Genomic DNA, 18659 nt, shown 5'->3' with positions numbered 1-18659 from the left:
GCTATTCTCTATACATGAGGTTCACTTTGTTGTTGTAGGTTTTCAGACTGCAGTATTTGGATACAGATGTAGCTGAGTTAAAATTGACTCTGATAACTCTGATGACACATGTCACAGTTTTATCTTATGCCATCTTTTGACAAAAAACATTTACATTGAAAGAGTTAGTTAAACTTTTTGTGCCACTTTTTACTTAACGCATTAACCCATCAGGATTAGCTCGGTTACATCTGTGTATTAAGTTACTTGTTGGGCTTTAGAGGTTTTTTGACATCCCTGTTTTCTTTGTTACATTTTATTAGTTTTCAGAAATACAGCTAAAGTAAACAATCTTAAATGCAGAGATACATATGTAAAAGCTAAAGTGATCCACAGTTTTCCAGCTCTATCATACAACTCTTAAGAAATACAAGGAAGAGCTTGAAATATACGATAGCAATGGAAACTGTAATTGCACATATAGAAACGTGGTTGCATAGAAAGAGGGAAAGAGGGGATTGTTTTTCTATATGTTCTTTTTCGCACAGGTGTCTTGTTGAACTTTCTTTCCTTAACCACTGAATGGGCAATATTTGATTGTGTTGACCATGCTGCATATCCGAGTATGAACAGAGCCAGAATAGTGCTTTTTATAATATTGCAGCAAGGAAATCTATTCTACAAAAATAGTAATTCCCTAACCCACCTCCTCTTAGACTCTTTTTTTCAGAAATTGCTGTTTGTGTTCCACATGGGCTGGATTATTGCCACATTTTAAAAATAACGTAAAGTCAAGGCCTTTTTTACATTATGGGAATCTTTCATACAGACACTCCCCTCAAGTATTAAACATAAATTACGTGCCTAATTTCAGTTCACTACCTGGTATCTGCAACAGACGCTTTCCTCTGGTTAATCAGTATGAGTGTCCTATTATACAGTATATTTTGTAGATGATATTTGGTGTCTGACAACTATTCACACCTCTCAGTGTTGGCTGCATGTGCCGCAAATGTTTTCCTACTCTCTTCCCTAACCTCCCTATCCCCTAACCCCTTTCCCTATCCTCAAGCATATGATGAGATGACTACTTCTACAAATAGCCTTTAATTATTTTGACATATATGTTAGGTCGCATTGCCCTTCGAAGGAAATTTTTCTTTGACCTCTAGAGTGTATTGTATTGCTGCTTTTGTTACTTATTGCTATAGAGATTGATCCATCACCCCTAGTTGTCACTGTGTTTATTTTGTGATTGTTGTTTTTTTGGTCAATTTAAATGCAAACATCAATAAAAACATATTAAAAAAAGAGAGAGAAAGAGATATTGGAAACAAAGAAGAGAGAGTAGGGTGAATTGGGCTTGCTTGTCCAAATGTACTAATGGGCAATATATCTAGCTAGATGTTTGGATATTTTAGCACTTTCCCCTCCAACTTCGAGTATGGAGTTGGAATATTCTCTGTGTGTAACAACCACACTTCTTTTAGATACCGATAAAAGACATAGAAACTAAGGTGTCTTTGGTCATCTGCTCAAAGGGAACATTGAAGGCATAGCAAAGCATTAACAAAACACTTAAATTGTCCCTGTGTAATGAGAAGAGAAGTAAAGGTAGCTTCATGGAAGATATATGCTAGATGTGCATATAGTCTTTTTGTATGTAATAGCTATAATAACAATTTTAAAGTGGCTCTGTCACCAGGATCAACCCTATTAAACCAGACATACTGCCTAGTAGGGCTCATCGTGCTGATTGAAACAATATCTTTCTTTTGTCTGTATGATAAAGAGCTTCAGATATAAATGAGATGTGCTAGCATCTACATACTCCTTTCTAGTATATAGTAGGAGAGCAAAATAAGACACTATGAACAACATTTTTTATTTTCATATACTTTTTATCTTTTTATTTTGTAACTTAATTTTTATCTATGGTACCAATGGAATTGTAGTCTCATTGAACTAATGTTTTATTTTTATTAATGTCCCTTAGGATTTAATATACAATTTAAACCATTTTTATGCTACTCTAAGTCAGCAGTGTACTCATGCATATATATATTTGTACATTTGCATCAGCTTATTGAATCTTCTGATAAACCCGGTAAAGCCACCTATGAACTCGATCTTTCAGAGCTGTGGTTCGTGACTATCGGCATCCTCGCTCCCAAGACAACGGATCACATGACCGCACAGTTGCAATCACGTAACCTCCACGTCACACGCAGGCGCACTCACCTACTGACGACGCTGGTGTCTGGGTGACAACCGCGTGTGCGCTGACCTGCGGGTAACGAACTACAGTGACTGGCCTTTCAAAGGCCGCTTAGCTTTGTGGTCACATGACAGATGGGTGTGTGTATATACACAAAAGTAATCACAGCTGTTTCAAAGCCCATAATGCTAGTTTTTTTTAGAAATATATATGCGATTATGTGTATATAAACAATAGAATCTATTTTACATTTGCAGTAGCTTTTTGATTTATGGAACCAATCCTGCCCTTTGGATGACACCTGGGGGCGGCCCCTCCCCTAGGGGGAGTCTCCCAGGTACATCATTTGGTGGTTTTTTTGTGTCTTTTTGTGTTTTTCACCTATAAATACCCACCTATGTATTGTACCTATTGTATTATTGTGAAACCTGATGAAGGGGAAGTAGTAATCCCCGAAACGCGTTGTTTCAATTAAACAAGAAGAATTTCATCCATTAAGACCGTCTCCACCGGTGATTTTGCGCCGAAGCAGAACCTCTCTCTTTCCACTGCAAGAAACCTTTGGGGGACTAGATATCCTATCCAAAAGACAACCCGGCGTGAAGGTCTCATTTTTATATAAGCTTACAGTAGGGTTGTGCCTATATTAGCACAACCCCATAAGGTGAGCCGCCAAACTCCTCACTTTATTCGTTTAATTGTATGAACATACTACCCTATTGTGCGCCCTCCCACCCCCCCCTTTTCTCCCTTTCTCTATTCCCCCCATCCTTTGGAGGGGAATTTAGATTCGTCCACTTCCTAAGAATTAATAGTAGGGGGAGTGTGAAGAGCTCAGGGGGTGTTACAAAGCAGTGCTCAAAAGATTCAGCCCCGCCTGCTGGTGCTCCAACATGCTGATTTCCTTTTAAATAAAAACAGATATCTCTGCAGCTATTTATCGTACAGACAAAAGAAAGGTATTGTTTTAATCAGCACGATGAGCCCTACCAGGCCGTATGTCTGGTGTAATAGGGTTGATCCTGGCAAGAGAGCCTCTTTAAGTGATGTTTGTTGTCAAAATTGTGATATGTTAGATTCAACTATTCTTGTTTTGTTTCTGCTTAGGATATTTTTTATAATAAAAAAAAAATAGAACTTATTTCTACCATTGCTTCATCATCATCTTAGAGTCATAGAGTCAACTATCACTATAACTAGTCTTTTATAAATGTTTCCTCCAAGACCCTCTTGTTTCTTCTGATCGATACAGCCCATTCATTCTCAGGATTGTTAGGGGTTCAAGGGTTCAGACCCATAACAATCATAAGTTGATAAAATATCCTAGTGACATCCTATCCCTTTATTAGTTTGAAAACTCTTTAAGATGGCATGACATATCTCTATAATCTAGCACTTTTTAATTTTAATCAGCAATGAGCTATAAAACACAAATGTAAAAAAAATGACTAAATGACTATATCTAGATACTGGTCTGCAGTATATCGCCAAATAGTGACACCTGTCTTCTGGGCTACTCACAATTCTCCAAACATTCTAAAATAAATTATGACTACTTTCATAACATTAATATGATTCCTTTTGATATTTGGTGATTTTATCCACCAATTTAATTATGAATCATACCTAAAATATCATCATTAGAAAAGTTAATTTGCATGGAGATTTCTTTTCTATAAAAATTCTAAACTAAAAACTTTAGAAAACAGACTGACTGAAAATATTAGATAATAATAAAAAAATAGATCATTACTAAATTGGTGCATTGAATTACCTTTAGCATGTGCAGTTCTTACTATTGGCCAGTAGAGGGTAGACTTGTCATCCAGTCCATTATTTTAGCAATACTGGAGAATCTACTCTTGTCAGCTCTGCGTTCTCCTCCCCCTGGCTCAGTGATTCACCCTCCCATCGTTGCTCTCACACAAAGGATAGCTGCTGCTCTAAGGAGAGCACTGTGGATGATTATTTTCCTGAAATGGATTGTATTTTTTGGAACATGGAGAGATAAATTCAGATCCCTCATGTAGCTTGGATTACACAGGATCTACATGACATCAACTATAAAGACAATTATTTAAGATATGGACATCAGAGGCTTTTTTCAGTGCTGGAAATGGCAAGTAGTCTGCTCCTTTCTCCTGTGTAGCTGGGGCTGGGTCTCTGGGCAGCTTCGTTATTCTATTGTTGAGGAGTCTGATCCAGTGACATTGGTGGGGAATGTAGCTCAGAATCTGGGGATAAAACGTGCAGAGATCTCTCAGCGTAAGATACATCTGAAATCTGAAAAATACAAAAAATATTTCAGTGTAAATCAGGCAAATGGAGGGTTGGCTGTGAAGGACAGGATTGATAGGGAGAGCCTGTGTGGATCCAGTCCCAGATGTTTACTGCAGTTAGAGGTTGTGGCTGAGAATCCTGTGGAGCTGCACAGTCTGGATATAGAGATTCTGGATATTAATGATAATTCTCCCACGTTCTCATCTAATGATCGCATTATTAAGATTACAGAATTATTAGCAAGTCCTGGTGCTCGATTTGCCTTAGAAATTGCACAGGATTTAGATGTCGGTGTGAATGGTGTCAGTCAGTATACATTGAATACAAATCCTTATTTCTCACTATCTGTGAAGACTCATAAAGATGGAACACTCATCCCTCAGCTCATACTAGAAAAGGTTTTAGATAGAGAAGAAAAACAAGAACATGACCTGATTCTCACAGCTATTGATGGAGGAGAACCAGCCAGGTCAGGGACCTGCAGGATAACAGTAGTTGTATTAGATATTAATGATAATCCTCCAGTCTTTAATCAGTCAGTTTATAAAGTCAGTATCAGGGAAAATTTGCCATTGAAAACTGTCATATTAACATTGAATGCAACAGATCAGGATGATGGAGCAAATGGGGAGATTCAGTTTTCCTTTGATGACCACACATATGAATCTGCCAAAAGATTATTTGCTTTGAATAAGAAAAATGGTGATATTTACATTAATGGACTAGTGGATTTTGAAGAGTTAAATTTTTATGAATTATCTGTTAAGGCAGAGGACAAAGGATCTCCTATATTAGAGGGTAACTGCATAGTTCATGTGGAGGTAGAAGATGTTAATGATAATCCTCCTGAAATTACGTTTTCTACAGTGACTAATAATATCCCAGAAAATGCTCCAATAGGAACAGTTGTTGGGTTTGTAAATGTAAAGGATGATGATTCTGGAAAGAATGGAGAAATACGACTGAACATATCACCAAATGTGCCTTTTAAAATAGGATCCAACCAGAACCGTTATGCATTGGTGACAGATGGGAATCTGGACAGAGAGGAAACCTCCCAATACACTATAGAGCTGACAGCCTCTGATTTAGGGTCTCCTCCTCTATATAGTAAAATAAGCATCACCCTCAGTGTGTCAGATATTAATGATAATGCTCCAGTCTTCACACAATCCACCTATAATGCTTTCATTAATGAGAACAGTGACCCTGGGATTCTTCTATGTACAGTATCTGCTACTGACCGAGATGAGGGGGTTAATTCTGATTTGGTGTACTCTATAGTGGAGAGTCAGATTGATGGTTCCTCTGTATCCTCCTTTGTCTACATTCATTCTACTGATGGGAACATATATGCTCAGCGTTCCTTTGACTATGAGCAGATCCAGGTTTTACAAATCACCATAATGGTAGAAGACTCCGGATCTCCACAGTTATCTTCCACTGTTCCCGTCTTTATCTTTATTCTGGATACAAATGACAATGCTCCAGCTCTACTGTATCCAGAGCACTCTGAAGACCTCATTGTCCATGAGAGGATTCCAAAGTCTGCAAATGCTGGATATTTGGTGACAAAACTGTCTGCAGTGGATCTGGACTCTGGTCACAATGCCTGGTTGGTATTTGCTCCTATTGACCCTGTCAATTATTTATGGTTTCAAGTGTCTACACACACAGGAGAGGTGAGAACTGTAAGAGGTTTACAGGAAACTGAGAACATTGAGCAACAACTTGTCATTTCTATCAGTGATCAGGGAAACCCTCCATTATCCACCACTGTGACTGTACTTGTTACTATAGCAGATGAGGTAGTAGTGGAAAGACCAAAATCTGGCGACTTCCTGACAAATTCCAAACCCCTTTCAGATATGACGCTTTATTTAATCATTTCCCTAGTGGCCATTAGCTTAGTCTCACTGGTTACCTTCATGATATTATTGGTGAGATGTCTGAGGAAGGACACTTATGATTATAACAGTAGTTGTTGTGTTCTCGGTGGATTCCAAACCAAACCCTACAAAGATCAGTATCAGCCAGCCTTGTACCTGAACACAGATGGGACCTTAAAATACATGGAGGTCAGGATGGTTCCTCCAGGATCCCAGGTGCAGAGTTACCAAACTCATCTACCTCCAGCCCTAGAACAAAAGGATTTCAATATTGTTCAGCCATTACATTTTCCTCATTTAAAGGATGTATCTGAAGAAGACTCATCTCAAGGAAATTTACTGAATGATCCAAACAATGTAAGTCATAAAACATATAGTATGATATACATATTGACTAGTTTAAAGGCATTTTCTGATTGTTAAAAGTTTTTTTAACAACTTTGAAATATTGTTATAGTAAGTTGGTAAAAAAAAAAAAAAAATTAGTTAACCCTGATTTACATATAACTATTGTGGCACAAAGCAAATAGTTACAACTGAGGTCACACTACTTTACATTGTCACAGCCCTTGCTGCCATATAGGAGCATGTCAGTACTAAAAATGGTATATAATTGGTTATGGCCTTTTCATTTAGACAGCATGCAACATAAAATTTGAAGTCATATTCTGTTATCTATAACCTGCATTGGCAGAACTTTACGCTCCTTGCCCTAATGCTAAATCTGTAACAGAGTACCAGCCTATGTGTGCCATCTGTCATTTAGATTGCCAGTGTTTTCTTGCTAAGTAGAGTGGCCTTTAAGCTTCAGTTTCCAGAGACTACTGTTACATATGTAGCATTCCCTATCTTGTCCTCCATGGTGCTCTTTGCCATTAACGTAGTGTGCCTATTTTATTTGTGCAGCATAAAACTCATTTACTTTATATGAGACCAGAAAACACACATATTGAAGGATGATTTAGTGTAGCTCACCTATGGCCCAGATAAGGATTACTACCTTTGTAATCCTACAGTCCATATAGTTATGCCCCTTGCATGCTATAAATTATATTATTTATGGTTGGAATTGTGAAAATAAGAGATGGAGTCTGATAATATAATCGGCATTATATTACATTTCAGTTTATGTATTTCTGTAAATGTATTTCTGCTGTGCAACTTTAATGATACTGTTCCACGTTTAAGGCATTTATTGTGAGTTTCGATCTTTATGTTAAACTGCATATGAATATGACATAATAGTAACATTTTATTGATTTGGTTGATTGGGATTTAGTGATGAAATATCATCTTTTATGTAGGTATCTATTTGCTTCATGAAAATTTTAACTTTGAGAAAATATTTTTTTATATCACTATATTCTGAACTCCATAACTTTTTTATAGTTATATCTACTGACCTTTGTGAGGGCTCAATTTTTGTGGGACAATCTGTAGTTTTTATTGATACCCTTTTGGAGTATGTGTGACTTTTTGATTACCTTCTTTTACATTTTTTTGGGTAAGAGAAGCACTGAAAAAATGGCAAATTGGCCATTTTGACCCTTTTTTCCCGTTATGCCATTTGCCATATTGTAAAAAAAAAAATTCAGTCACGTTGGTACCCATAATGTTAATATTTTTTATTATTTATGTATTTATTTTTTTATTCTACGGAAAGGGAGGTGATTATATTTTTTTTTAACTTTTTTAAACTTTTTTATGGTTTTGAAGCTCATATTTAAGCCTACAAAATCAACATTTTTTTAAAACTGTACAATCATGGATTTTTAAAATCCAATAATTGTTCAGAATTGCAGCTTCAATACTCTGGGTCTCTTCAGCGAGATCCAACACATTGAAACCAATTACCAGCATCCTCATTGGCCACAGAGGATGCTGGTAAGAAGCCTGGAAGCACACGCTTCTGTTTTTTTCACTCTTTAGATGCCGTGATCTCATTTGATCACGGCATCTAAAGGCTGCAATGAATGCGATCGGCATTGTTGCCAGTTACGGTGTTTAGCCACAGGTCTCTGCAGTTTGAAACAGCGGAGACTCACTGGCCATGATGCCCACTGCACGCATAAGCGGGCTCCATGTTTGCCCATTGCTCCAGCGATTTATAAGTACAGCGCTGGTAGCGAAGGTGTTAATATATCATTCATCTTATATATAATTATATTTTTGAACATCCTAAAGGAGTTTGATGGTTTATATACCTTTTCAATTTTATTAAGCTTTTTTAGAGTACTTTCACATAGTCGATTTTTCCAATTTTGACCATCTAATGCCTCTTATATTTTTGCAAAATGAATGCGCCTTGGGCTTTAGCCCCATTTTATCTACTTGGAAATAATCCGTGGCCACTTAAATAAGACAGAAAAACTTTTCAGTGTAGCTGATAAAATTCGGCATATGCATGGGGTCTTTTACAATATAAATGAGAGGGCCCCTGATGATTCTAGCATTACTACATTTTAACAGAGTAGCAGCGCTTATGTCTTTTTATCGTCTCCCTCTATTTGATACATTGCACAGATATTGAGAAAAAGAGGTATGTATGGAGTTCTGCTGCACGCACCACAGGGAGGTAGAAATGGTAATGTGCACACTATGCCATGCATTTAAGACACAGTAATGGTGTAGGCTCAGGACCATCATGGTTGTTTAATGGTAATTGCAGGGTCCTGATGGTGGTGCTAGAAGCAGGGTCTAATTTGGAGAACTGTTAGTGTAGATCTGACAAGTAAAAGGCATAACAATACATAAGTATTAGTTTTTTTAACAACAGATTAAAGTAAGCTTTTTAGTAAAGTTAAAAAATATTAAAAAAACTGAAAAAGTTGCCCTGTTTTCCCTTATCCAATTAATGAAAATAATTAAATTAAATGCACAACCCAGTTTACAAAATTATATTATTAGGTATCCTGAACTGTGAATGCTGTTAAAAAAATAAAATAAAAAAAGCACTGTTCCAAAAGTGCTGTTTTTGGTTATCTAACTTCCTCCAAAAATAGTGTAAAATATCACATCAAAATGTATCATGTACCCAAAATTATACCCATGAAAAAATGGCAGAATGGTTATTGTTTGGCCACCTTACCTACCAAAAATAGAATAAAAAGTGATCAAAAGCTCATATGTACCTAAGGAATACACCTAAAATAAGTTATGGTTCCTAGAACATGGCAACACAAAATATGAATAATTAAAAAAAACTGATTTTGATAATATGGTGTAAAAGTAATAAAACATAAAAAATACTATATAAATATAAAAATCATGAAAAGTAATAAAACACATATGAATTTCGTAATGATAGTTTAAACAAAAACAATACACTTAGCATATTATTTATACTGCACAGTGAACGTTCCCAAAAAATAAAAATAAAAGAATCACTCACAGAATAGCTGTTCTTTGTTCATTTCACCTCACAAATAATGAAATATAAAGCCATAAAAAGCAATAAATAAATGTACCCCAAAATAGTACTAAGACAAACTATAGCCTATCCCTCAAAAGCAAACCTTCACACAGTTAAATACATGGAAAAATACTAATGTTATGGTTCTTGGAATATGGTGCACACAAATACAAATACAATATTAATACAATATTATTTTTATAAGTAATTAACCATAAAATATACTATAAAAAGTGTTATCACCATAATTATATCAATCCAAAGAATAAAATTAACATGTTATTTTTACCACACAGATAACCCCATAAGAGTAAAAAAAAAAAACAGTTACTGAACTGTACTAAAGCAATCAAAGGCCATATTTACCCAAAATGGTACAAATTAAAGTTGCAGTTTTTCCTATAGAAAGCGCCCTTACATAGCTCAAATAATTAACAATTAAAATATTTTTAAATCTATATTTTCATGTTTCATTGTTAACCTCTTCCTGACTGGCGCCTTATATGTAAGGCAGAAGTCAGAACTTTAAATCTAGCACACGCTTGCGAGTGCAGCGTGCGCCATAGCCATCAGTTTTGTTTTTGTTTTAAACAGCAGAGAACCAGGGTTAATTTCTATGATTGCTGATAATGCCAGTTGCGGACATTTACCACTCAAATGCCGTAGTCATTTGTGACTATGGCATCTGACATGGCTTTTCCCAGGACCCCTGCCCTCCCTGGGCTTGTACAGCCAAGTAGAGATTGAGAAGCTGTTGGTTCTATGTAAAAGCCTTGGTCTTTCTGAAGCTCCCATCTTGATTGAAGAAAACCTGCTAAAGAACCTGTGGTGAGAGTGACGATATCACCACGTGATCGAGCAGGCTGCATGCAGTGACATCATGACGTCACCACATGATCACGCACAGTGACGTCATCACTGATGATTTGGAAGCTTCATCAGGAGCAAAACCCAGGTCGGGCAGGAGCATTGAGCTGTGATCTGTTTTAAACTGCATAGATTTTTATTACCACATGTGAGTATAATAAATACTTTTATACTGATTTGGATGACGGTGCTTCATTATGGGAGCTATTCCTAATGCCTTATAGGAAGCAGAAGGAAAGAGGAAATACGGAGGAATTACAAGACTGTATATTTCTGTGAAATGCCTATATCCCACCTGCTCTTGTGAGTATAGTAATGAATACTGCGTGTTGAAGTTACCTGCAATACTTCACTATGTGTGGTTTCTGATGTCTCACAGGAACAAGGGTGGGAGAAAGGTATTTTAAACCTGGTGGTTTGCCTGCTTTTGAAGAATTGAAGTATTCTGTTTGAAGAAGTTACCTTACTTTCAAAACCTGCATCTATATATATCGATACTGTAAATTGAGCCCACTTCACTCATAGGACTCGCGGAGGTTGACAATTGAGGCAATGTACTGGAGCTTTTTCTCTGTTGTTTCAGTAATCGGTGTTGTCAAAAATACATAAAACGCGTAGGTCACGGGAAAGGCAGCCTAACAAGAAGTCAGCCATGTGTGCCAGAGTACTAACAGGCAAGACTTCGCTGTCGTCATCAGGAGGATGACTCTCAATATCCTCATCCTCTTCCTCCTCTTCAGCCTATCCATGCTGAACAGATAGAATTAAATTTCCATGGGTACTATCCTCTGTAGCGGAGGCAACCGTCTCCTGCTTCTCCTCCTCATCATCATCCAAATTACGCTGAGAAGACAAACTGAGGGTGGTCTGGCTATCACCCTGTGTAATATCTTCCCCCATTTCCACCTCTTCCACATGCAAAGCGTCGGCCTTAATTGTGAGCAGCGAGCGTTTGAGTAGACACAGAAGTGGGATGGTGATGCTGATAATAGCGTTATCGCCGCTTACCATCTGTGTTGATTCCTTAAAGTTTCCTAAAACCTCACAGAGGTCAGACATCAATGCCCACACCTCGCTTGTGAAGAGTGGAAGCTGACTACTCCACTACTGCCGTCTGCTGCTCACAAAGCCTGGCCAACAATGTGGAACGTCAAATTCCAGCGCGTGCTCACGTCGCACAGCAGTCTTTGAGCTGGCAATTGTAAGCGCTGCTGCAGCGTTGACAGACCAGTGGAAGCTGTCGATGACTTAGGGCCCACAATCCTTGGTGTCGGTAGCACCTGTGCCATCATCCCAGGGTACTACTAGCTCCCGGCCTCCACAGCGTTCACCTAGAGTGCCGTCAGGGAAATATAGCGTCCCTGGCCGAAAGCACTTGTCCATGTTTCAGTGGTTGAGTGGACCTTCCCAGTAACTGTGTTGGTCAGGGCATGGGTGATGTTATGGGACACATGCTGGTGTAAGGCGGGCATGGCACACCGTGAAAAATAGTGGCGGCTGGGGACTGCGTAACGAGGGATGGCCGCAGACATCAGGCTACGGAAGGCCTCAGTGTCCACAAGCCTAAATGGCAACATTTCCAGGGCCAGTAATTTGGAAAATTGCGCATTTAGTGCTATGGCGTGTGGGTGGGTGGCTGGGTATTTGCGCTTGCGTTTAAATTCCTGGGGTAAGGACATTTGTATGCTGCGCTGGGAAACGAAGGTGGATGTGGTCGCTGATGGTGTTTGCGAAGGTCCAGGTGCAGGACGGGAGGCATCCGGGCCTGCGCCTTCGACAGGGGATTGGCCAGCATGTAACACAGGGGAAGAGGAGGCAGTGGTGTTACCCGCAGACACAGATTGTGGACCAAGGCGTTCGGCTCACCAATTACGGTGCTTTGATGCCATGTGGTGGATCATGGTGGTGGTGGTGAGGTTGCTAGTGTTCATGCCCCTGCTCATTTTTGTATGGCACAGGTTGAAAATTACAATTCTGCACTTTCCTCAAAAAAGCGCCAGACTACGGAATGCCTACACCTTGGCAAGGGAGATTTCTGCAAGGGTGTGCTCCAGGGAACAGTTGCGGGCCTGTTTGCTGTGGCCCGCCTTCTTCCTTTTGCCACCACACTGCCTCTTCCAGCCTGTTGCAGTGCTGCGGATCCCTCCCCCTTTTTACTGCTGTCCTCGCTCGGCTTGCCACTTTATCGTCCACCACCTCCTCTTCCACTTCCTCACTCTGCTCATCCGCCTGACTTGTTGACCTAACAACAACCTCAGTTATTGACAACTGTGTCTCATCCTCATCATCAACCTCTTGAGACACTAATTGCCTTTGACTTATTGGCAACTGTGTTTCATCATCATCATCCACCTCGTAAAAAACGAATTGCCATTCCCCACCGTCATCTTATTGTGACTGTGGATGCTCAAGAGTTTGGGAATCAGGGCACAAGATCTCATTTTCCTCATCAAGCAGGCTTGTCGCGAGGCCCAAATGAAGAAATGGTGCTGAAAAGAGCTCCTTTGAATATCCGAGTGTGGGATCACTTGTTTGGCAAGACTCACCATGGTGGAAGGAAGGAGGATCAGGGTGAGGATTGTGTTGACCAGACTCTTGGCTACTGAGACTGGACTTGGTGGAAGACAGGGTGGTGCTTAACCAACTGGAAGCATTATCTGCTGCAATCCAACCGACCATATGCTCGCACTGGTCTGACTTCAAAAGCATTGTCCTGCACCGCCCTGCAAACTGGGGAAGCTAGGTATCGTGGATGATTGTTTTTCTTGTGCTATGGCACCAGGCACAGTTTCACCACGCCCAGGGTCACAGCCTCTGCGTGCACCATCAGCATCACGGGCACTTCCCTGTCCCTTACTGCTCGCCTTCTTCATATTAATTGTTTTATATGCTTGAAAGTATGTCACTCGTACAGTAGCGTAGGATTTGTAAGTGTCTGCGCCCAAAAAATTAAAAAGGTATTTGGGATATGGAAATGTTACACAGGAGATATACCGCAGATAACGTCGCTGATGTCAGCAGCGGTTAATAAAAAAATTACAGGGAATGTCACAGGTATTTGGGATGTGGAAATGTCACACAGGAGATATATCGCAGATAATGTCAATGCTGTCAACAGCGGCTAATAAAAAATTATAGGGAATGTCACAGGTATTTGGGATATGGAAATGTCACACAGGAGATATATCGCAGATAATGTCAATGCTGTCAACAGCGGCTAATAAAAAATTATAGGGAATGTTACAGGTATTTGGCATGTGGAAACGTCACATAGGAGATATACCGCAGATAATGTCGCTGTTGTCAGCAGCGGCGAATATAAAATTACAGGGAATGTCAAAGATATTTGGGATATGGAAACGATACACAGGAGAAATACTGCAGATAATGTCGCTGATGTCACCAGCGGCTAAGAAAAAATTACAGGGAATGTCAAAGGTCTTTGGTGATGTGTAAACGTTACACAGGAGATGTACCCCAGGTAATAACACTGTCCGCAGCGGACACTCTCTGCGGAAAAAGTACACTGGATGTCACTGATATTTTTGGGATGTGCACACGTTACACAGGAAATGTAGTGCAACTAATGTCACTGTCCGCAGCAGACACCGTCTACAGAAAAAGTACACGGGATGGCACAGATATTTTTGGGATGCGCACACGTTACACAGGAGATGTAGCACAGATAATGCCGCTGTCTGCAACGGCCATGCTATTTAGCGCAGGATGCGCTAACAATAGATATTGCTGCCACACACAATAGTTCTTAAAAGGACATTTGGGTCTTTAGCAATTTAGCACAGGTTGCGCCAAAAATATATATTGCTGCTGCCACACACAACAATAGTCCTTAAAAAGACTTTTGGGTCTCGGACAAGTTTTTCAACTTAAAAAATAATAATTTGCTCCCTACACTATCTTTCCCTTCTTCAGAACAGCTCTCCCTGACTAACACTGAGCGGAACATGTGTCATCGGGTGCAATATAGCAACCGATGACGCGTTCTGGCCAGCCAATCACTGTAATGCCAGTAACCAACATGGCTACGGCATTACAGTGAAAGGCATCACTTACCGCAGCCGCAGCAGCCTACAAACGTGCGGGGAGGAGACTTGCCATGTGCCGAGCATGCTCGATCAACACTTGTCATAAGTCGATACAAAAGTTATGGTTCTAACAACATGTGGATATAAAAAGAAAAAACCTTGTGTCCTGAAGACCAATACAGGGTACATCAAATAAACTACGGTATACAAAAAAAAACTGTAAATTCATAAATATGGAAAGATGTTAATAGTTGTAGAAAATATTATACTTTTACTGTGCTATGTGTACGTATGTATGTATTTGTATGCTTTCTTAGCATATATTGTTTTATTACATTTTGTATAGTAATTCAATATAACCTACAGTTGTAACTCAATGTAAGAAAGGGTTATTTCAAACTTTATATTCTTTTTTTCTGTTTTCCTTTTTTGCTGCATTCTCACTATTGTCCAGCAGATGGTAGACTTGTCATCCACTACCTTATTTACGCAATACTAGAGAATTGGCTCATATCAGCTTTGCGCTCTCCTCCCCCTGGCTCAGTGATTTACCCTCCCATCGTTTCTCTCACACAAAGAAGAGCTGCTGCCCTGATCAGAGCTGTGTGGATGCTATATTTCCTTGGATTTAATGATTTTTTTTTTCCTTGGTGAAACTGTATATTCATATGCCTCATGCAGCTTGGATTACACATAATCTATATGACATCAAATATCAAGACAATCATTTAAGATATGGACATCAGAGGCTTTTGTCAGTGCAGGAAATGGCAAGTAGTCTGCTCCTTTCTCCTGTGTAGCTGGGGCTGGGTCTCTGGGCAGCTTCGTTATTCTATTGTTGAGGAGTCTGATCCAGGGACATTGGTGGGAAATGTAGCTCAGGATCTGGGGATAAAACGTTCAGAGATCTCTCAGCGCAGGATACATCTAAAATCTGAAAAATACCAAAAATATTTCAGTGTAAATCAGGCAAATGGAGGGTTGGCTGTGAAGGACAGGATTGATAGAGAGAGCCTGTGTGGATCCAGTCCCCGCTGTTTACTGCAGTTAGAGGTTGTGCCTGAGAATCCTGTGGAGCTTTTCAGTCTAGAAATAGAGATTCTAGATATTAATGATAACTCTCCCACATTCTCATCTGATGATCGCATTATAGAGATCACAGAAATATTTGCAGGTCCTGGTGTTCAATTTGCTTTAGACATTGCAGAGGATTTAGATGTTGGTGTGAATGGTGTCAGTCAGTATACATTAAATACAAATCCTTATTTCTCACTGACTGTGAAGAGTCGTAAGGACGGAACGCTCATCCCTCAGCTGATACTAGAAAAGGTTTTAGATAGAGAAGAAAAACAAGAACATGACCTGATTCTCACAGCTATTGATGGAGGAGAACCAGCCAGGTCAGGGACCTGCAGGATAACAATGGTTGTATTAGATATTAATGATAATCCTCCAGTCTTTAATCAGTCGATTTATAAAGTCAGTATCAGGGAAAATCTGCCATTGAAAACTGTCATATTAACATTAAATGCAACAGATCAGGATGCTGGAGCAAACGGTGAAGTTCAGTTTTTCTTTGATGACCACACATCTAAATCTGCTAGAGAAATATTTCTGCTAAATGTTCAAAATGGGGAGATCTATACTAAAGGAATTCTGGATTTTGAAGAACAGAATTTTTATGAATTATTTGTTAAGGCCACAGACAAAGGATTTCCCAAGTTGCAGGGAAACTGCATAGTTCATGTGGAAATAGAAGATATGAATGACAATCACCCTGAAATTATATTTACTTCAGTAGCTAATGATATTCCAGAAAATGCACCATCTGGGGATATTGTGGGATTTATTAATGTAGGAGACAAAGATTCTGGGAAAAATGGAGAAATAAAATTGAACTTATCACCAAATGTGCCTTTTAAAATAAGATCCAACCAGAACCGTTATGCATTAGTCACAGATGCAAATCTGGATCGAGAGGAAACCTCCCAATACACTATAGAACTGACAGCCTCTGATTTAGGGTCTCCTCCGCTATACAGTAAAATAAGCATCTCCCTCAGTGTGTCAGATATTAATGATAATGTTCCAGTCTTCACACAATCCACCTATAATGCTTTCATTAATGAGAACAGTGACCCTGGGACTCTTCTATGTACAGTATCTGCTACTGACCTAGATGAGGGGGTGAACTCTGATCTGGTGTACTCCTTAGTGGAGAGTCAGATTGATGGTTCATCTGTATCCTCCTTTGTCTACATTCATTCTACTGATGGGAATATATATGCTCAGCGTTCCTTTGACTATGAGCAGATCCAGGTTTTACAAATCATCATAAAAGTAGAAGACTCAGGATCTCCACAGTTATCTTCCACTGTTCCTGTCTTTATCTTTATTCTGGATACAAATGACAATCCTCCAGCTCTGTTGTATCCAGAGCACTCTGAAGAACTCATTGTCCAAGAGAGGGTCCCAAAGTCTACAAGTGCTGGATATCTGGTGACAAAACTGTCTGCAGTGGATCTGGATTCTGGTCACAATGCCTGGTTGGTGTTTACTCTTATTGACCCCATTCATTATTCATGGTTTCAAGTGTCTAAACACACAGGAGAGGTCAGAACTGTAAGAGGAGTACATGATATCGAGAACATTGAGCAACAACTTGTCATTTCTATCAGTGATCAGGGGAATCCTCCATTATCCACCACAGTGACTGTACTTGTCACTATAGCAGATGAGGTTATAGTGGAAACACCAAAATCTGGGGACCTCCTGACAAATTCCAAACCCCCATCAGATATGACTCTGTATTTAATCATTTTCCTAGTGGCCATCAGCTTAGTCTCACTGGTTACCTTCATGATATTATTGGTGAGATGTCTGAGGAATGACACTTATGATTATAGCAGTAGTTGCTGTTTTCTTGGTGGATCCCAATCCAAGGCCTACACAGATCAGTATCAGCCAGCTCTGTACCTGAACACTGATGGGACATTAAAATACATGGAGGTCAGGATGGTTCCAGGATCCCAGGGGCAGAGTTACCAAACTCATTTACCTACACCCCCAGGACATCAAGATTTTAGTTTTATGAACCCTCTGGATTTTCCAAATTTAAAGGATATGGTTAATGATGGTTCTGCAGAGAGGAGTTGCTCAAATGACCCCAAGAATGTAAGTGGAAGTTTTATCTAGTTATCTCTTTTTGTGGAAAGTTTTAGCATGTATGTTATTTTTATTTTGGTGTTTTTTTGTAATACAGAGTTATTTTTTAAGATATACAGAGAATATGCTGGATTAAGAGGAAGCTAATAGGATTAATAATGTTCCATATGCTTTTTTTCAATATTGGTTGTGTTTATAGCGTTATTGGGGACACTGTTTTAGTAGTCAGTGTATGTATCTGCTTTTGTAATACTAATAAATGTTTTTAAAATCTCAGTTGATAACAAGCACATAATGTTTTATGTATGAGTAGTTTTAGCTAAAAAAAATGGAGTAGTTACTCACAGCTGCCAGTTAGTTTCCAGACTCCATTTTATATTGTAGGTTACAAAACATAATACGTTAATTGATTTAAAAAAAAATCCAACTCCATTTTTTCCATTGCTGGTCTATAGACATGAGACGCACTGTGCTGCTGTAAGACTTCAGACTATTTGGATCTGTTAATTTGCTGACTGAGGTTTTTAAGTATTGCAACTGACATCTCTGTGTATCTTTAATGAGAAGCAAAGTGAAGATAGCATCATGGAAGATGTATGCTGGATATGCACACAGTCTCTTAGTATGTAATAGTTATGACAGCAATTTTTATAGATGTTTGCCATCAAAATTGTGGTGATACGTGATTCAACTATTTTTGTCGTGTTTCTGCATAGGATTTTTCAGAACTGTAAAAAGTAACGTTTCTTTCTGCCGTGGTTGTATCATCATCTTGGTCCTAGAGTTAACTATACTTGGTAATA

At 39.0% G+C, this 18659-nt stretch overlaps 4 protein-coding genes across 12 annotated transcripts in view; all 4 read left to right on the top strand.

Moving 5' to 3' along the window:
- LOC121008577 (protocadherin gamma-C5-like) overlaps positions 1–18659 on the top strand; it is a 392139-nt gene that overhangs the window by 182133 nt on the left and 191347 nt on the right. The gene's annotated exons all lie outside the window — the stretch shown is intronic.
- Positions 1–18659, top strand: part of LOC121008655 (protocadherin gamma-C5-like) — a 236440-nt gene that overhangs the window by 41522 nt on the left and 176259 nt on the right.
- Positions 4130–18659, top strand: part of LOC121008664 (protocadherin gamma-C5-like) — a 160844-nt gene continuing 146314 nt past the window's right edge. The window contains 2 exon segments of the mRNA XM_040441353.1: positions 4130–6531; positions 6534–6723. Of these exon segments, the coding sequence (XP_040297287.1) occupies positions 4282–6531; positions 6534–6680 (2397 nt within the window). The 5' untranslated portion in view covers positions 4130–4281 and the 3' untranslated portion in view covers positions 6681–6723.
- Positions 4158–17777, top strand: LOC120986753 (protocadherin gamma-C5-like). Its single transcript, XM_040415465.1, is given in 3 exon segments — positions 4158–4260; positions 15406–17676; positions 17679–17777. Coding segments are annotated over 2 exon segments (2349 nt in total). The 5' UTR covers positions 4158–4260; positions 15406–15426.

Source organism: Bufo bufo, chromosome 1, assembly GCF_905171765.1.
Source record: "Bufo bufo chromosome 1, aBufBuf1.1, whole genome shotgun sequence".
Lineage (NCBI taxonomy): Eukaryota > Metazoa > Chordata > Amphibia > Anura > Bufonidae > Bufo > Bufo bufo.
The sequence above is the reverse complement of the archived record's forward strand: the minus strand, read 5'-3'. Positions and strand labels throughout refer to the sequence as shown.